Raw genomic sequence first — 21,184 nt, forward strand, 5'->3', positions numbered from 1 at the left:
ACAGTCCAGGGGAATGAAGGTTGTCGCAGCTGTCGCAGCCGTCCCGCGTATGCATGTGTGTGCACAGCATCCATTACTAAGAAAGGACGCTAAGATCGCTTGCACTGCCAACACTATCAACTGCCAGCGACAATTTTGAGCATTTGTTTGCAAACGCTACAACAAGCAGGTACCGATACTCATGCTCATGGTGGCCATTTAGAAAGCGAGAGGCGCAACGTCATTGCATCGAGAAATGAGGTGGTGCTTTGGACCCACCCTTGATTAAATCACGAAAGGCGTGACACCGTATTTGGTTTTGTTTATCCGCAAAAGATTAAGAAATATGAATTCTGTGTCACAATTATTGGCGACAAGGTACTACGGTTTCTATTTCTGACGTAACGACCATGATTATGAATTACCAGTGACAATTTCGTTGGTGAATATATTAAGCACCGTGGAAGATTGTAGTTACCGCGTCCTTATAACAAAACTGCCAACACCGTGAAAGTTGGCACTCTGACATTCCTCTTATTTCCAGTGATAAGGGTAAGAGTTATCATACTCAAGAGGTCATAGTGAGATTTTGCCCAATCGTAAAAGGTCGACCAGATCAGCGTGTTTTGTCAAGCATATCGCAACTACCCTTCTATGTAGTGACTAAGTCGGCGAGTTCAGCACCAGAACGTGTTTTCAACACTGGAACACCTGAGAATACGTTTGCTTTTGCGGAGCAGTTCCATATAAATGCCTTAGGACGGGGGAGGTCAAACCTGTGCTTTTTGGGAGTCTAATGGCGAATACCACTTGTATTTTTGGAGGGCACTGAGATCAGTACACCAGATTCTAGATTAAACACGCGGTCCGAATGGAGTCGCTCCGCCTCCGGATCTCTATTTGAATATGACCGCTCCTCCTGGATCGGCGGATGCCTTCCCGTCAATCATCTCCCCGAAAATTCCTTTCCTGCGTTTCGCATCTCGAAGCAGATTTTTTTGCCATGATATTGCCAACAACACGTGTTCGACGCAAGAGCGAAGCTAATCATGATGTAAAAGATGCGTGTAAATAAGCGATGTGCGTCAGCGCAGTCCCCTTGCCTCTTTATCGGAGTACTTCTGAACGGTGTCAAAGTAAGTCTCATATCTTGGTTTCTTCTGCTCAGGTCCAAGGTGGCGGTTCAATTGATGCGGAAGATACACGCAATCCTCGTCATCGCTGCTACTCGAGCACCTACTACTGGAGGAGCTGCTCGAGCGAATTGACGACGAACTGTCATTAAGCAGCAGCAAAGCGGGCGGGACTTCGCGAGTTGCTATTACGATTTCTTTTCAGGCGAGATGCCCGGCAGGAAAAGAAGTCACGACGTTTCTCGAATCCGGATTGAGATCTGGAGAGGGAGCTGATCTAGAACGGCGAGTGGAGCACATCCGCCTCGCTACCGATCGCCAATGACATAGACGCGCTCTAGAACAGTCAATCCCGTTTCGCGCCAGAATGATGCGTCGAATTCGCCATAACTGTTACTCCCGGTTATTGTAAATGTCTCCCCCCCCACCCCCCTTCCAAAATAAAAAATCTGGTAAATATTTTAATGAAAGCTATTGGCCCCGAGCGGGACCGATTGGAACACCGCAATCCCTTGACCGTAACGTAGGGCTAGGGATCACGTGACGAAGCAATGTATTGCGCCTCTCTTTCCTTCGGTCGGTTTGATTCTTTAATTTAGCGCCTAGATGCAGTGAATCGTTCGCCCAGTATTTTTTACCGTTTTTTGTGTTTGAAGGTTCGGCGTCAAGAACGCTTTAGCTGACGAAGTCAGTTTCCACGTCTACCCCAAGGAGAAATAGCTGCGGGGCGACTGGCTTGTGAAGCTGAGAATGCGGAAATTAAACACGAAGAGTTCGACAGTTTGCAGCAAGCACTTCCGAGATGAAGACTGAGTGTGCAGTTGGATGGCAAGTGTTTGGTAAGTGCTCTGAAGTTATTTTCGTCAACCTATCCTCCCCGGTGTTCGTGCAAGATCGACGCTCGCTCGAATTTTTTGTTTTTACAGGTTAGCGAGAAGCACAAAAAGTGACCGAGCTTGACAATGTCGCAAAAGAGTGTATCTTAATGTGACTTTTTCACAAAACACGACATATGAAAGCCGTGTTTTGTAAACACTATTTTTTTCGCTGCCAAGTTAGTCCTATGCTTGAACTCGACTAGGCAGATATGTTTGCTGTGATTGCATTTCGCAGGCTGGAAAAGAAGGAGACTTTCCGCGGGAACCGTGCCCTCTCTGAATTTACCTGTACGGCCACTTGACAAGCCTCTGATGCAGCGAGAAAGTTCGAATGAAAGCAAACATTGGAGTGAGTGCTCACGTTTGTTGGGTACATATTGAGTCGTAATCATTGGATGCTGCGCTAAGCAGGCACTAATCTTTTGCCCCCAGTATAGATGTTTAACTTTTCAGCAGAGTGGAATCGCAAATTAGAACATAGCGATGTGTCTCAGATTACTTGCTCTGCAATTTTGTACCACTAGGAATTTTTCTCCTGATGGTTCCCACAGAAGATGATGACCTGCTTGCAGCAATCGCCTTATAAGAGCTGAACCCATCAAGCAGTTCCGAACAAGCCAGCAGCAGCAGAAACCAGAGCACATTTGAATCAGGCATGCTTGACGAGAGTGCAGATGCTGCCGACACCAAATGCGAAGAGGGTGAATATTGCCTGCCGACATTGTAGGATTGTGTCAGCATGATTTTAGTTTGCACCGAAGTTGTTTTGAACATTTCAGATTTTGAAGCTGAACTACTGGCAGCCTAAGGAAAGTAATTGGTGTTCAAGCCGACAACCTGCAACTTGAGAAAGATCAAGTGTTGGGAATCGCAAAGGTCAGGGACGAGAAGGCCCTCACGATACTTACCTGTGTACCCTGTTTCCAGCTGCTTTACAGCCTTACTGACCTCTATCGGGAGTCCCGAATGTTGGACACAGAAAAAGACTTCTACGTCAGCAATGAGGATGCCGTGTTACTTACCGAGATGAAGCTGTACCATAACATGACGTTCTCACGTCTTGGCGTCCTGTTTGGTACCCATCGCACGACTGCTTCGAACATATTAAAAGCGTCAGTGTCAATTCTGGTTGTAATACTGAGACATGTCATTTTCTGGCCGGAGACAGAAGGTGTTTTGCGGTCCCTGACCAAGTACTTCAACAAGTACAGAGAGTGCCGCATGGTGCTTGATTGCACGAAGATTCCTTTTCAAAAGCCTAAAAACATGGAGTCGCAGCTTCTGACATCCAGCAGTTTACAAGGCACTCACACTGCAAAGGTGCTTGTGTGCAAGACACCAGGTGGCCTGATTAGCTATGTTAGTCCGGCCAATTGCGTTAGATCATCAGATACCCTCATCATGAAGGAAAGTGGGCATTTAGAAATATGCCTGCCATTCATTGACAGTGTGATGGTCTACAAGGGGATTTTAATTGATGAGCTATGTTGTGAACACAAGGTGAATCTGATTCGCCAGCCATTCGCTTGTAAAAAGGAGCAGCTCAGCCTGCACGACGCCAAGAGCAACCAGAACATAGCAGCCGCACGTGTCCATGTTTTACGTGCTATTCACCGCATGAAGCTGTTCAGAATCCTCCGCGACAATTTCAGCGCAGACCTGCTCCCGCAAATTGACGTCATTGTCGGAATCATTGCAGGTCTACGCAACCTTTCGAAGCCCCTGTTCAACGACAGCAGATATCTAAGCACTTAAGGGAACGTCGGACAGGGTAACACAGCTTTCCGAACTGCAGTTGAATGTAACCTCTCTGGATCACGGACTTTTATTAAACTTTTCTAGCGTCCAGTATTTTTGCACCATATGCTTTGGCATTCGGCATTCTTCTAAGCTACGTCGGCTCAGTTGTGCATTTAAGAATGTTTTAGATGCAATAAATACGAATATTGTATCATCCACTAGTACACGTTTTTTCGGCACTTCTTTATTCACCAGCTTCCAGGCAAGGAGTGCCCAGAATTGTAAAAAGATCTAGGCCTTCCATCTTTCACGTGAAAATCAATTACTTCTTCAACTATAAAATGCAATTGCATTGCACTTGCCATTCAGTAGCCCACTACCACGAGCAGTATTCTGAGAAACAATTCAGGGTTGCCAAGAAATATCTCTCTTACATCTCATAAACAGCAGCTTAAAGGAGTCAAAGGGCACAGTAAGCGCCCTCCTGTTCTCTCCATTCCTAAAAGAAAAAAAAAAGTCGCAAACTGCAATCTGTATTTGAACCTGTGAGTAGAAGGGGGCCGTTGGCTTGTATTTTGAGAATGCACTCGCAACCTGACGAGGCCACTTTAACTCAAGAACTTTCCCTCGCAGCATTCACAGGTGAATGTAACTATGCATCTGGGCTACAGCCCATCAGGGGCAACTTGCCCCAAACTAACGCGCCTCTGTGACAACGCACGTGTGGCCCTGGGATTCAAGTATTTGAAGATACTTCATGATGGAACCTCACGGTTCCATCATGATTTCGCGCCGCATGTCAGCCGACTGCAATGTGCTCGTGCGAAGCGCTTAGTTTAGTAGAGGCCCCAGGTTGTGTGGCATGGTTCAGCTTCTCTGGTTTCGTTTTGAACGAATAGCAAAATGTGCTGTTGCCACATCTATACTGTGCATCAACCAGTCGTCAGAACGTAATTGTTTTCTCGTCCTCTCCTCGATTGTCACACAAACATCCGCAGAGAACGTTGCCCTCATCTCTACAAATTTATTGAGGTTAGCGAAGTTGTATTCGCGATCAGCTGCGTGACTGTTGGCAGTCTGGGGGCGGGAGGATCCTCGCTTGCGGCTGGGGCAGCTGCAATTTCTGCGAAGGCAAGCAAAACAGAAAAAGAATTGCTTCATAAACCACACACTTTAAACTATTATGTTTACAGCATTTTGGCCTCGTATTTCTGAAGTATCAAATATTTTGAATCTGTCTAATATTTGTGTTAGGGTCAATTTACACTCACAATGTGTAGAGAAATGTGAGAGAGACAAAGTTTAGCACCCATAGCGAGTATCTTGTTGGGGGAGAGCCAATGATATGTATAAAAACTCACCAAAATTCCTGAATCCAAAATTTTGTTAGTTCGTTCTTAAGTTCAGCAAAATATTGGACATGAGAGCGAATCTCCTAGGTCAACTTGGACAGGCAGGCAGTGCACGTCACTCAACCACCCACGCTAATTTAAGCGTAGATTGTGCTGGGAGACATTCCTGCTTTGTTTATACATTTTTTTCTTCTAAGTCAGCTGTCATTGCACTTGAAAATAACAATAGCACTACTATTTGCCTGTCGGACCATCACAATAAGTTCACAGTTTTACATCTCTAGGCGTACTCTCTTGTCAGCAATGCCACTCCTGTCAGTCATGCAAGCACACTAAAGCATGTCAACACATTGAAATCAGGTTTCTCCCACTGGTTAAACCTACTGCTTGCTGCAGTAACAATGCCTCAAAATCGAACAACAAGGCGGACGTCATCGACAAACTTCACACGCAAAGTTGATATTCATCATAGATTTTTTTTATCTAAACATCCTGTACAGCAGATGTTGAAGGCGTGGCCAGTATCTGCAATGAAAAGATAACAGTGATGCAGCACTGAAAAGCGATTTGTAGCAATTTTGGAGATAAAATATCAATTTTATGTAAATTTGGAGTACCTAAATATGATAATTTGAGTGTGCAGGCTTCAAAGCACCACACTGGTGTGTACGAAGAAACTGCAGGCAAGCCATGCATTTACTAGGATTTTTCAATCAACCCAAAGATGTGGCTAACTAAAGACGTTTCACTACGTTACCCAAACATCAAGGTGCATGCAAGGATTGCAGATACACATGCTGTGTGTGCGACTGTCTGCAGCGGTAGATTAAAGAGAGTAGGTGAAATGAAATTGTGCACCTGCATTTCTTGTTGCTTTATTCTAGCGGTTATTAAAGGGCCCAAGAAACGAATTTTGGGCTGGAATAAATAAATTTATATTGGGATTTTACTAATAGCACATCGGATCAGTGGCGGAAAAAAAATGTAGAAAATCAAAAGCCTGACTTTCGGTACGAAAATTTGAAAATACTGCGGACTATTTCGTACCTCCCTTCTTTCGTAATCTCTTTGCCTTTTCACTGGGATACATCCGCGGACCCCGCAGCGCGTTGCCGGCTCCAAACGCACCTTTACACGACGCCGGACCTCACTTATTCTCTCTACCCCTAAGCTGACATTGTGGTGGAAGCTACGCCCTTGCCGGACCAATCAGCCGCCCCCCTTTCATCACCTGATTTCATTCTCTGCGCGTGGGTATGCGCGAGAGAGCGAGATCACGTGGCGAAAGTGTGGCTGGCCGAAGGAGCACGTAGCTTCCACAGCACTGTCAGCTCCGGGGTGAACGGGGTGGGGAAAGCAACTTTTGTCTAAATTTTGAGCGACGGGATAATCTTCTAGGGGCAGAATGGAGATGTCCGAATTACACAAACGAGAGTCCGAGCAAGACGGGACTCCCCTTTTCCGTATTCTTGAACTGTCTGGAAGAATGCGCGATTTATGAGTTGAGGAGGAAGGCTAAACAGGAAAAAGTTGGAAGAGCGTTTGATGACTCCTTTAAGCTTTGCCGCTTTCCTAGAGAACTGTTGACCACCAGCTGCATGGCTCGCAACGATCATTGCATGCACCTTAATGCTGCGGTAATTTAGTGAAACGTCTTTGATGAGCGAAATATCTGGCCACCTTGATATTTTGAAATTTAGCAAAAGGTTTATTAGAGATCAATCCCCATTTAAATTTTGAAGCAGAAGCAATTGCGAAAAGCAAGACCACCCATGTTTGAATGGCAGGCAGTTGGTGGTACAAGTGTTATCTTTCCGCTCAGATGCAAGTGAGGCTGCTATCAGTGGTGAATTCCTAATCATTGGTTTCCCAGCAATTTGATGGAATATCTTGAATTTTTCATCAAGATGGCACAGCATATGTCACATGGTACGAAATAGTGTGTGTAGTTAAATTACTGAAAGGGAAATGTTTGTGACCTAACCAAAAGGGCGGATTGCCTCAGTGTGCCCCTGAGCAGCTTATCGATAAGGCAGTCGCTCGACTAGCCGTCCCGGGAGATCAACTTTGGGAAGTGGAACCGGATCCCTTTTCTCCTGTAAAAGTAAAGAGAAGTTTCTTATTCTGGTAGAGATCATGGCACTTAAGGCCCTTTCACACACTTGCGACCGTCTTCGACCGAGTGCGCTAAAACTTCTTGAAACCTCTCAAACCACTTGGTTGCCATGGCAACCGAGGACGCCGAGGTCTGCGCTTCTGCGCTTAGCCGGTCGTACCTGGTCGTAAGGAGTTGCAAGCGGCCCTCCGACGAACCAATAAGGAGTCGTCAAAAAAAAAAAAAAAAGGAATGTGGCTCTTCCTACCTTTTTCTTCATCCCGTCTGTCCCGACTCCCGTTCCCTCGAAGATGGCCGACGAGTTTAGTTCTTGTTTTGAGGTAGCACTTATTGAAAAAGTTGAGCAGTTCCCATGGATATGGGATACATCCCGACACGATTATCGTGACAAGATAAAGCGGGAGAATTCCTGGAAGACTATCGGCAACCTCCTAAGTAAGTATTCATTTCTCAACGTTTGTTTTGAGAGAGGTACGTATAGCGAGCACGGCAGCTGGATCGCCGCGCCCGAGCGTATTCCAGATTTTTACTGTGAATAGGTGACCAGAGATCAGCAAGCTAGTTCATGTGCACCGTTTCTTTAACGCGTGAAAACAGTGTATTAGCACTACGGCACCTCTGCTTGTGTGTATATTCGAGGCGCACGGGCAGCTACGTACTGTCGAGACACAGATGATCGCGGTCGGTGACGCTCGCTGTGATCCTTCATCCTTTACTTTCACGGTCTGAATCGAAAGCTGGGCACAAATGCTCCCGCTGCTCGAGCGGCACATCTCTTATTCAAAACTAGACCAGCTAGGCGCTCGAAGCCAGAGATTTCGGTAGCCGAATCCTATCGTCGATCGCCGAAGTCTATCTTACGCACGCAATGTAAGGGCATACTTTAAAACTGAAGCAAATAACGAACTAGCGATCGAGTGCGTTGTCAAGTGAATTGTCACGTCATTGTTGAATCGCTGTCGAATTGATACCTGCACTGACCGAGAAGCTTTAACACGCGCTAGCATAAAGAAAACACTATTCTTGTAGAATAGTTTGTTCCGAGTTTTCCTGTACGTCACATGCTCATCAGAATTTCATCATGCAAAAGATGGAAAAAATTATAGTGCACTCTAGGTTAGCCGTAACAGTATTGGGAATCTGTTTCAAGGCAACTAGCCCATTGCAGCAAGTTGCTAAACTTTTTTGTTAAATCTGTGCCATGCTGCAGCATGCAACGAAAGGTTGTGTGTAGAGAATACCTGCATAGATGAAAAACTGATGGGCATTTGTTTTCTCGGGACACAAGTTGCCTGCATTGTTCGAGCTGAAGCACCCATGAATACCCGGTACCTTGAAGAGGCTATAAAAGACATACCTGAGGTACATTACAAAAAGATTATGTTCATTTTAATAAACCATGGTAGTCGCGAGCAGTCTCATTAAGGAGGTAGCGCATGAATCTATCAATACAAGCGCCAAACCCGCCCGGCTATTCGACTTGGTCTGCGTCGCCGCCCGCCGTTGACCCTGGCAAGTTTCTTGGCCCTATTTTTTTACAGAAAGATAGCTACGCTTTCTAATTTTACAAGAAAAGACCAATCTGTGAAATACACTTTTGACGAAAAATTCAGATTACTACGTGCAGGCGTCGATTTTTACGGTGTATTTTAGATCGAGCCTGGTGACTTGGGTCACCCTATTTAAAGCACTTGAGCCGGCTTACAAATGTTAAACAGTGAGTACATTCTAAACATAATTTATTGCCTCTGAGCCAGACTTAGTGCATGTTGAAAGATTTATGCGGTCCCCACATCATGAAGGAACAGCCAAACCTCCCCCACAAAATTATGGAAAATGAATAACGGACCCAGTGAAATCATATGGGAAGAAAATTAGTAAGATTTTTATGACTTGTACCATGGTGACTCGAACTAAGACAAGTGTTCTTTCCTTTCGTTATGGGCTAGAACGTTTCTTCAAAAGGTAAATGCCTTAATTTGTAAATGTTAGTTTTTTTTTACTGTAGAGCGCAGTGCAGATGAATGCAAACGTGCATGGCAGGCCGTACGAGGCAGCTATGGTCGGGAGGCCAGAAACTGTACTGGCCGAAGCGGGGCTGGCCGGGACGACATCCGGCAGCCAAGCTGGACGCTCTGGAACTTGCTGAGCTTCCTCAAGCACCAGATCCACCCCAGAGCGTACTATGGATATTATATTATTAGACTATAAATAAACTTTAATTTCTTTTGCGAGCGTAACATGCTCATACTTCCTTTCAGCTCAAAAAAGCCACAAATGGCCTTGGAACAGGCAAATCTAGTGGTGGCACCCGAGGCAAGCGGGGGATTGTCGCCAGTGACACCTACAGGCAAGTTTCCTTTCAGGCAACATTCTGCTTTTTGTAGGCCCTACGCTAAAATCTCTAGTGCTCATTAGTCAAACTAAAGTTACGGAAACAAACAGGGTTGTCGTACATACAGGGTCGCCAGTAAAGACTAACAGGTTTGGCATGCCTTGCAAAATTCAAATTACAAACATACATGCTTAAAATTGGGCACACAAACATAATTTTGCAAGATGCTTTATGTCCTTTTTTTTAGAGCTCAACTTGGAGGTGGTACAATATTAAAAATGGTGCAAAAAAGGCAGCTTGCCCCACATGTCAGTACTTACAGCCGCAGCCTGTAGATCCAGCGCTAAGGGAGGTTAGCCTAGAGTGTACATTGGCAATGCTTCAATGTTGTAGAGGGACAATATTGTTGCTTTATGACTGATAGGTCGAGGAGTTTGCCTGTCAAAATTGTAAAGGGATTATAACTAAAACATTTTGGGCAGTAGCGTGAGCATATATTGAGTTCAAACCTCATTTGTCACAAACATATGTGTGTTGATTCATCTTGAGCATGTCGGGCAATCACATTGATGAAATATTTTGAATGCTTAATTTTTAAGCCAAGCCTTTTAATTTGCAGAGCTCCACATGAGAGCTTACGCTCCTATTCCAGACCCAGATGAGTGTCCTGAGGTAACGGACAAGGAGATCCCCGACACGGACACCAGTGTAAGTCACAATATCTCTATTTTAATTTCTGTACTTGGCAACAGGGCAAGTGTGTGGTGTTCCAATATTTTCAGATCAAAAGTTCAGCATTTCTGACTGCCACCTACACAGGAGTGCAGATACAGTATGCACATGAGTGCCACTGGTATTCACTGTTAAAAAAAAACAAAAAAACTCGCTGTTAGGGAAAAAGGACAGTTCAGCGAGTGCATGCTAGTTGCTCTGGGCAAGATTGTGTGTGCTCAATACAGAAAAATAGCAATACCTCTTGCCAAAAGGTCTATTTTATTTGGGGCAAGAATCAAATGCAGGAGGAGTGGGATTTGATGTTTTATGCATTCATTGCATAAATAATTAGCTTAATTTTTAGTCTTTCAGCGATGCATTCTTCATTCGCTAGTGCACCATTAGTAATGTAGGACATGTCAAGCAATGCAAAGGGATTAGGGAGCACAAAGGTCGCGAGCACCGGAGGCAGTGTCGCTCTTGCGCTCGATCGTGCTACACCGCCGACCTTCAACGCCACCTTTTTGTATTTCTTGTTTTGGGCACAAGTTCGCCTCTATTCAACATTTAGTTTGCTACTGCACTAACCATCTCTCTGCCTGTCATTCGTGACCATATGCTGCTTTGCTTGGAAGTGACAGAAAGAGAATAAAATATTCCAGGACTGAGATAAAAGGGTCTTAGACAGTCAAGCATGTCCGAAGTCCGTAGGTCTGCGACGCCTCACGCCCAGTCATGAACACGGACCCATACGGATGGACCAGTCATATAAAAATTTAGTGCACCCTGCCTGGATGGCATCAACGCAAACATGCTATGCAACATCCAACAGGAGGCTAGAGACGATCCTTGCCTGGCTGAATGGGATGTGGGCCACAGGAATACTCCCCGTTTAGTAGCTACAAAATGACATCTCAAAGGTGTCAGACTCAATCTGTCAGCTGAGAGGACCAAGTATGTAATCTTAGGGAAACGCAACCAGCACGAAATGCTTTCCGTGACGAGCACGTCTCGACTACACCAGACAAAGCTGAGCCTTCAACCGATACTTGCGCGTATGGAAGTGACCGAGCTACTACTCATCCAGGCACAGACACTGCCATGGCACTTAATAGACGTGACTATAGTACCTGGAGAGTGTTTCTGAGAAGCGTGTTTACTGCGTCTTCCCAATGTGGTCCGTCAATTTCAGCCTGATGACGTCATAGAAGTGTCATGCTGTTGCTCTCTCAGTTTCACAGTACAAAGAGGCTTCTGCAGCAACAAGCTTGGAAGCTGTGATGACAGTGGCGCTTACATTAACCTCGTCTCTTGTGCCAGAACACTTCTACAACAGACCGTCAGTATCGCAGTGTCTGACAGCATGACATACCAGCTCTTATGATGCGATTTATTCCCTCCAACTTTGGAACCACCTTCAATACGTGAGTTGTGTAGTACACTATACACAAACGCAACTCTCCTACGCTGCGGTGGTGGCGCGTCGGGCCCACTTTCGGTCTGGGGCGGTGGCCAGAAATCGCCGTGCCAGACATGCATTCCTGTGATTTTTTGGAAGAAACCAGACAGAAAACCTGCCTTCTCGTCAAAATCCTGCGACGGGGGCTGTACCAAGAGGGTCTGGAAAGGTTTGAAGATTAGTTTTCATGTGTTTCTGCCCCCTCCGTTCATCTGAGAACGAGGATAGCAGCCGTGAAAAGGGCAAACCAGACGCTGTCGAACTACGATCGCTTGTGCGGGAAACACTTTGTGGTCGCCAGATGTATTTGTTTTGTTCTAGCATGATTGAGAGAAAACCGCCAAGTTGTCCGGACCACCCACGGGCTCAGTACATCTTCAAAATCACACGGCCGCCTGATCGTTTGAACTTTCGTCTGCTCTTTCAAACTTGTCTGCTTTTTGTCGTCTGCTCATTCAAACAAAAGCGGCCCGTTGACCAAACTTTGACCCGGTGATTGCAATAAGAAGTAATTGCAGGCCTCTAAAGACTTAAGTAGGTTCGGTGTAAACAGTAGATACAAGATGTTGATCATTGGTGCCAGTGGCCATCACCGACTTGTTACGCTTGGTCTGTTCCTGCCTCCAATTTTCAGTATCGACGTCGATCATCGCCGCTACCTTCTACACTTTTGCAGCACGAGCGACGTCGCGACCGAAAATAGCTAGAAGAATCTCATCATGGTTTTGACGTCCATTCTGCGGCGTTCATGCGAATGAATCGCCGCACGTCAAATTATTTACGCAGAGTTTAGCGGCGCAATGAGCCTTCATAATTTCGCTCAGGCAATTAAAGTGGTAAGACATTGCTATGAGGACGTAGAATCGACAATTTTAACGCGAAAAAGAGTATGCACACTCACGCAGACGCCGACAACGTGACATTCCAATGGTTTGTTGACGCGGGACGCGATGCTTCTTTCCCGCACTCCATCGCGCATGCGTTCGAGCTGTCGTCTGCTCTTTCAAACTTGTCTGCGTTTTGTCGTCAGCTCGTTCAAACGACAGCGGCCCGTAAACCAAACGTTGACCCGGTAATTGCGATAAGAACTAAGTGCAGGCCTCCAAACAGTTTTGAAGGTTGGTTGGGGTAAGTAGGCCAAGTGTAAACAGATACAAGAAGATGTTGATCATTGTTACCAGTGGCCATCACCGACTTGTAATGCCTCCTTCTACTCGCAGTTTTCAGTATCGACGTCCACCATCTCAGCTACGGTCCACGCTTTTGCAGCCCGTGCGACGTCGCGACTGAAAATAGCGAGCAGAATCTCATCGTGGGAGTCAGGTTTTAGCGCCCATTCTGCGGCGTCCACGTGAAATGAATCGACGCACGTCACACTATTCACGCAAAGTTTTGCCTCGTTAATTTTGCTGAAGCCGCTCAAGCAGTCAGACATTGTTAGGAGGACGTAGAATCAACAATTCCAGCGCGAAAAAGAGCACGGGGGCTCCCAGCGACGCCGACAACAACGCAATTCAATGGTTTGTTTATGGGCGACGGCGAGCTTCTTGCCCACCGTCCACCGTGCATGCATGGCGTCGTGGCATCCGCTAGGGGCGCTCCGGTTTGTTTGTAAACATGAGCTGGTGTATAGGCACGAGTCGAGAATGCATTCCAGTCACTGTATACCTGATGCAGACAACCCCCTCCCCTCTTTTAAAGAGCACGGGTCTGTTATACATGAAAAGCAGACAGAAATACTCTAAAAAACACACTAAAGCAGCAACAAAACGTTTTGTAAACCCCTAAAACTAACTCATATACAGAGATGCATCTGCCGGAATTGGTAGCTGGAGTCAAGCTTCTCCACTTCACATCAGAGCAAAACAGAAAAGCTTAACTGCGTTTCACTGGCGCTCATCCATCAGACGTCATTGCTCTGCACCGGTGTGCGAGGATAAATGGCTCATGTGTCGGAGAGTCTCGGTTGGCTTGATGGTCTCTCCATTTTTGCTCGCTTTTGCAGGTCAGCCTTTGCCGGTTATGATTATAGTTGAACCCCCAAATTTAAAGGGCAGTGACAAGAAAGAAAACCTTCAGAAATATTCAAATAAATAAGCTAGTCATTGCCTCGCTTGCCATGTTACACCTAACTTGTTTTTTCTGGGCCTTCCTTTTCTTAATGCAGGCAGTGAAATGTTTCACAGATAATATTTTAGTCATTTTGATAGGTATGCTTTGTATCAAAGGTTTCTAGCCATGTTTTATTAAGCTATTCCTGCTCAATTTGTATGAAATGTAATATATATTAATTTGATTTGCAGTTAAATTTCCAACATTGCATGCAGTAAAGAATTTGATACCCTCACACGTGTACAGAAAGCATATGAGGACGCTAAACTAATGAAAACCGAAATTTCAAGATATATTCTTGGAGTGGCTGTTTCAATCTAAGTTTCCGCACACCTCTACAGAAAGCATATGAGGACGATCAACTAATAAAAAACAAAATTTCAATATATATTATTGGAGTCGATGTTTCAATGTACGTTTTAATGCAACTCTATTTTTGTTCCTGCCAATGGTGGTTGAGTAACAAGGCTGCACTCTTCCTAGGACTCATTGCAGGATGACCTGCAGCTGTCTCCAACCTGCCAGCTGCTCCTTCAGCTGGAGCAGAGCAACCAGGTGCCCACCTCATCTCAGCTGGTGCTACCGCAGTGCGCAACTTCAGGAGCGCACCCCACCCTGCTGTCGCCGCCAAGACCAGCCCTGGTTGAGCGGCAGCCACAGACCCCGCAGCCAGTCCCACTGCGCTCCAGGAAGAGAACGCACAAGGGCACCTCTCCAAAATGGTGGATACTTGGGCTAGTTGGAGGTTGCTATACATAATTAAACAGCGCACAAGGAGAGGGACAGAAAAGGAAGACAGAACAGGCAAGCGCTGACTCGCAACTGACGATTTACTATGAAAAGGAGAAGGAAGGAAACTACACACATGAACATATATCGGAAAAGAGAAAGATATGAAAAAGCTAATAAATTAAATAAAATTACACCTAAAATAATTATAGCTGAAAAGGAAAACAAAATAAAATGAAAATCAATCTCTCAAAGTCCTAGGCATGTCCAGTGCCGGCACTCCGAAGCCTTGACCATACACCTATTTGTGCGCAGCTGCCCCCATAAACTCATACTCGCTGTCTTGTAGTGTTAATGATGGCTGGCTCACACATTCGGATTCGAGCTTTCTTATCCCAAAAGGCTTCCACTATTTCTCTTGTTGTTTTTTCTTTATGGGAAGCTAGAACAGTTGTTGCACAAAAATCTGGATCACATCCACAGGTTCTGCAGTGGATGGCTAGGTGGCTTCCAGTGGTGGTTTGAAGAGACTGTTTATGTTCCCTCAAGCGTTCGTTGAGGCAACGCCCAGTCGGTCCGACATAGGTTTTCCCGCAGGACAGAGGAAGATGGTAAACCACTTGTAGAATGCAAGACACAAAGTGCACCTTGTGGTTTTTCATGCAGCAAGCCCTGCTGTCATTGTTCTTGTCCACTAGCGTGCAAATTCTACCCAGTTTGTTTGGGGCTGAAAACACCATGGGCACGTTGTATCTATTGGCAACATTTTTTTAAGTTGTGCGACGTCTTGTGGATGTATGGTATAACTAGTGGTCGGATATTGGTAAGGTCTTTGCTCTTTTTTCTTTTGGTCGATCCTTTACAGGTTTGTATCAGAGTGCCCGCAACTTCACTTAACATGGCTGATGGAAAGCCGGATCTTGAGAGTTTGTTTACTTGAGTGCTGAAACTCTGTTCGATGGTGTGGTGACAGGATTTTTTCAAAGCTGAATACATGCACGAACTGGCTATCCCTCTTTTTATTAATTTTGAATGGGCAGATTGGTAATTAAGAATTTCTTTTTTGGAGCGTGGTAGGTAGGACCAACAAATGTGGTGATCTGAGATTTTTATAGATAGGTCCAGGAACTGCAGCACATTTAGAATAGGTTGTTCATACGTAAAACTCAGACCTTTACCGCTTCTGGAGAAAACACTCAGGATTGTATCTATTAAGTCTTCTGTTTGTTCTTCTCGGAGGATAATAAGAAAGTCATCAACGTACCTGAAGACTTTTATAATAGACATAGTGCTCAAAAGCGGTGCGAGGATCATGTCTACGCCTCCCAGAAAGATGTCGCTTAAGATGGGAGCAACACATGACCCAATGCACACTCCAGACCGCTGTAGGTATGAAGAATCTTGCCATTTTACAAACAAGGCTTTCAGATAAAAGTCTAGTAGCTCCATGAAGCTTTCCGTTGAAGTACCACTCGAATTCTGAAACTTGATTTCTCCTGATTGTTCAATAGTTGATTTGACTGAAGCCAGGAGAGCATCCTGTGGAATGGAGTAATACAGGTCCACCACGTCTACATTGAAGGCTCCTCTCTTCTGATTGGTGTCACTCTTCAAAAAATCAATTACCTCCTCGGAGTTGTGTATGAGGAACGGGTCAACTATGTTGAGGCTAGAGAGGTGAGTCTGGAGATAGAGGGCGATCTGTTTCTGCCAAGTACCCCTTTCTGATACAATGGCCCTGAAGGGACATGCATCTTTGTGGGTTTTTGCACTAAAAAATATATCCAGGTGCAAGCCCTCAGCTTTCTTTATTTTTACCGCCAGCTGATTGAGACTTAGCTTTTGACAGGTGGCATATGCTCTTTCCTTGATCTTTTTCAGTACTATGTCTACAGGCTTGAAATTTTTCATTACAGCAGCGCTAGCCTTTTCATTGTACATACCCTCGGGCATGACGACAAAGCCTCCTTCTTTATCTGAGAGCAGAAGTTTCTGGGAGTTTTGCCCTAAATATCTGACCACGGGTCTGACTTGAATGGGCTGTCTTCCTTTCTTGATGGAGCTTGTGATGACGTTCACACATTCTGAGATGCATCGGGGACGATCTGCTTCTGGAACTTTGAAGGCTACCTTCCTTGCCAAGGTTAGTAAAGCAGGTGGCTGTAAGGTGGGTTCCACGGAAAATTTAGGGCCTAGGTCTAAAGTCTTCCTTACAGGAGAAGGAATACTAACGTCGCCCAAGATGGTTGTTGTCCCTTTGACGGCAGTCAAGTTTCTCTTTTTGCAGAGCAGTTGGGGAAGAATCCCCCGCCAGAGAAATTCAGCAACTTGTCTCTCCGAATTGCTCATGTTGTAGAACAGCCTTCGTTGTTGGTTCTCGGTGCCTCCACGAGCAGCACAAGCCACTCTAAGGCATTCCTTGAAATACCTTTCTTGCCGCCAGTACTCGGAGCGAAGAATCCGACACAGTCTTCTTGCATGGCCTGCTGACGGTTGTAGCATACCGCACAATCCATGGAGTTCCACTGTACAGAGGCCCTTCTTGATGTGCCAGGAGGCCACTCTGGCACTAAACATGCACTGGGCCGCGAGGTTGACCAGATGAAAAATGTTACTGAAAGGGGCATATTTACATGTGAGAGGAGGATAGAGGCCCGATGTACTAGAAATGAACTTCAAAATGGTGGATACTTGGGCTAGTTGGTGGTTGCTATACATAATTAAACAGCGCACAAGGAGAGGGACAGAAAAGGAAGACAGAACAGGCAAGCGCTGACTCGCAACTGACGATTTACTATGAAAAGGAGAAGGAAGAAAACTACACACATGAACATATATCGGAAAAGAGAAAGATGTGAAAAAGCTAATAAATTAAATAAAATTACACCTAAAATAAATATAGCTGAAAAGGAAAAAAAAATAAAATGAAAATCAATCTCTCAAAGTCCTAGGCATGTCCAGTGCCGGCACTCCGAAGCCTTGACCATACACCTATTTGTGCGCAGCTGCCCCCATAAACTCATACTCGCTGTCTTGTAGTGTTAATGATGGCTGGCTCACACATTTGGATCCGAGCTTTCTTATCCAAAAGGCTTCTACTAATTCTCTTGTTGTTTTTTCTTTATGGGAAGCTAGAACAGTTGTTGCACAAAAATCTGGATCACATCCACAGGTTCTGCAGTGGATGGCTAGGTGGCTTCCAGTGGTGGTTTGAAGAGACTGTTTATGTTCCCTCAAGCGGTCGTTGAGGCAACGCCCAGTCTGTCCGACATAGGTCTCTTCAAACAGTCTCTTCAAACCACCACTGGAAGCCACCTAGCCATCCACTGCAGAACCTGTGGATGTGATCCAGATTTTTGTGCAACAACTGTTCTAGCTTCCCATAAAGAAAAAACAACAAGAGAAATAGTGGAAGCCTTTTGGATAAGAAAGCTCGAATCCAAATGTGTGAGCCAGCCATCATTAACACTACAAGACAGCGAGTATGAGTTTATGGGGGCAGCTGCGCACAAATAGGTGTATGGTCAAGGCTTCGGAGTGCCGGCACTGGACATGCCTAGGACTTTGAGAGATTGATTTTCATTTTATTTTGTTTTCCTTTTCAGCTATAATTATTTTAGGTGTAATTTTATTTAATTTATTAGCTTTTTCACATCTTTCTCTTTTCCGATATATGTTCATGTGTGTAGTTTTCTTCCTTCTCCTTTTCATAGTAAATCGTCAGTTGCGAGTCAGCGCTTGCCTGTTCTGTCTTCCTTTTCTGTCCCTCTCCTTGTGCGCTGTTTAATTATGTATGACACCTCTCCGCAGGGCAGGGATCAAGAGGATGCGGCTCTGGCGACAGTTATTGAAGAATCTGTGCGTCAGATGGGCAGGGTGTGCATAAGGCCTCACCTTGATACAAGCACACCCAATAGTGAATTTACGGCATTTATGATCAGCGAGGTTGAGAGCTTGCCACCTAGCTATCAAAGCAGTTTTAAACTTAACATGCACAAGATGGCATATGAGCTAAAGATGGAAGCCCTTAGTGATAAAGAAAATCAGTAATAAGCCTTGATATCACAAAACATGGTGTTGATACTGCTGGCTTGTTATCAGGTGCAGCTACTACTGGGAGTGGGCTTGGGAGGGCCCACTCAACAGAGCAGCAGTTGACGCTGAGAGTAGGAAGCGTTCACCACTGCTGCTGGCATGCTTTTTTTGTTTTGTTTGTTTCCCCCCCCCCCCCCCCCCTTTGACTTGGTTGCTTAGCTTGCTGAACCCGTGTTGGTCCTGACGAGGCTTGCCGTTTGCTCGAGTTTGAGATTATAACATATTTTTAAAAAAAGGCAGTGGAGCGAACCAAGTTGAAAATGGAGGCCTAGCTTGTTGAAATGGTCTACTTTGGTCGGCAAGCTAGGCGTCGATCTCCTTGCTCCTGGAAAAATTGGTTATAAAGTCAGGTTCGAGCTAACAGCAAGGCTTATCGGAACCGACAAGGGCTCAGCAAACTAGGCAACTGTGTCTGGGGAATACGGACGCAGCATGCCGGCAGAAGGGGCGGCTGCTTTCTACTTTCAGCGGCAAGTGCCACTCTCCTGAGTGGGCCATCCCAAGCCCCTCCCCCAAAAGCACCTACAACTGATAAAGGCCCGTTCACACATTTGCGTTTGACTACGACCGACTCAGACGAGACCGGTTTTTAAGCTTCTTGCTGCGACGACTTCCAACAGGCTCTGCAGCAGTGCATCCGCTTGTAAGCCGTTGCGCAAGAGGCTTAAAAACCCATCTTGGCTCAGTCGGTCGTAGTCGGTTGCAATTGTGCGAACGGGCCTTTACAAGTCAGCAACATCAATACCGAGTACTTCCTGCCTTTGAGCACACAATGAAACCAAAAAAAAAAGAGATAATAGTGAGATATTGTGTACCTTGAATGTTGTATAGCCTAAAATGCATAGATGTTTTATTTTACTCATTGTTTATTTTATTTCTTGATTATAATGTTGTATTTATGCATTACTTTGTTATGCATTCTGTTTTGACCTGTGCAATTAGCAAAAAATTCATTTTTAATTTTTTTTATTGCATGTCATGATAGGAATATATTGGTATGCCCACCTGTGATGCATTATTATCTTTTTTACTTGTGCATAAAATATATTGATGTGTTATTTTGCTCGTAGTTTAGTTTATGTCATGGTTTTAGTGTATTTATTGCAGATGAAATAATATAACGTATTGACTATTTCGACGTCCATCGCCAACATATCTAACGAATTATTTTGACATCCACCATCAATGCAGCTGTTGCAGGGATAGTAGGGTGGTAGCCATTTTGTTTGGTTTAGTTTCCGACTGGAGGTATCAGTGTTGACGGTCCCATGTCGCTGTGTCGCATGCCCGAGAAGTTTTGGTCCTACATGGCGCTGGAAAGGTCTTGTATAGTGTGTGTGTGCTCGACTGGCACGACATTTGACCCTTTCAGACAGGACACGTCTAATGGCAATGTTCTCAACTCTTGCATGTCATTTCGGCACGTGTCTCACTTAAAGTTTTGAATGCCCAACAAAAACGAGCTGGATATTGTTTCATATTGGCTGCACATAGCAAAAGGAAGTGCGTATATGAACTACATAACAAATGTAAAGTACAAAGCACTGAGAGTTTTGAACAATTTTTGTGCCTCTAGGCTTCCACACCGTGCGAGCGCATCTTCAAATTGTCGCAAAGTCTCGCTTTGCATCTGGGTTTGCTGCTTAACCTAGATTTTATTTTTGGTTTGTGTATAACATGCATAATGAATGTAGGTTGCTTACGAAATGATAGTGATGTTCAATAAAGTGTTGCAATTGCAAACATTGCCTCCTTGACATTGAATGGTGCAAACAAACAACCGAGATTCCAACACACCGATTAAAAAATTACCATATAGCAATCTGCATTGTGGTTGTACGATAGACATGCATCCTCCTACAGCAAGTGTCATGCAATTAACTGCAAATTTTGTGACACGAGAATCAAATCCAATACATTACAGAACGCGAGAGCATTCTGTAATGTTTTCCACAACCAAGCAAATGTCACGTGCTGCCTGATACTTGAGTTGTATTTTGAGTTTCTTTGCATTCCCCATAACTTAAAAGGTCATAAAAGCGGCAGTGGACATTTGTGGCCAGAAAGGTGTGTTGAACTGCAACGTCTATTGCAAGCAAGGAGACATTTTCCCCGGCTACTTTCGATTTGAAGTCCCAAGTTGGAGACGTCAAAATAATGAATTAGTGCTACGACTTACGACGTTTGTTTACTTCAAGTCGTGCGATATAGTGATGTCCCGTTAATGCACACCTCCATTCCCAAAGCAAAATGTCCATAGTGCGAGTTGTTCATAATAATGAGACAAAAATACATGTATTTACCCAGTTTGTCTTCCAAAGTGTTCTCATAATAAAGGGGTCTGTGTTAAGAGATGACACATACATTGATAATTGGGAAACCTGGGATATTCCTCAAATAAAAACAGTTTGAACAAGTCAGTTATTCGTTTTCTTAAATTTTTATTTGCACACGTGGAAAAAAGTAACACCACCCCAACATAGAAAAATATCAGTTCTCTGACCAAGCCTCCTGATCAAAACGCAGTTGCCAAGACAGTCCA

The 21,184-nt window shown here is 44.8% G+C and overlaps 1 protein-coding gene across 1 annotated transcript; it reads left to right on the top strand.

Moving 5' to 3' along the window:
• The first annotated feature begins 3,211 nt into the window (after positions 1–3,211).
• LOC120841741 lies at positions 3,212–3,745 on the top strand. The gene has a single exon (XM_040212707.1). It carries the CDS (start codon positions 3,212–3,214, stop codon positions 3,743–3,745), a length of 534 nt encoding a protein of 177 aa, XP_040068641.1.
• The last annotated feature ends 17,439 nt before the right edge of the window (positions 3,746–21,184 follow it).

Source organism: Ixodes scapularis, unplaced genomic scaffold (genome assembly GCF_016920785.2).
Source record: "Ixodes scapularis isolate PalLabHiFi unplaced genomic scaffold, ASM1692078v2 ptg000323l_1__unscaffolded, whole genome shotgun sequence".
Taxonomy (NCBI): domain Eukaryota; kingdom Metazoa; phylum Arthropoda; class Arachnida; order Ixodida; family Ixodidae; genus Ixodes; species Ixodes scapularis.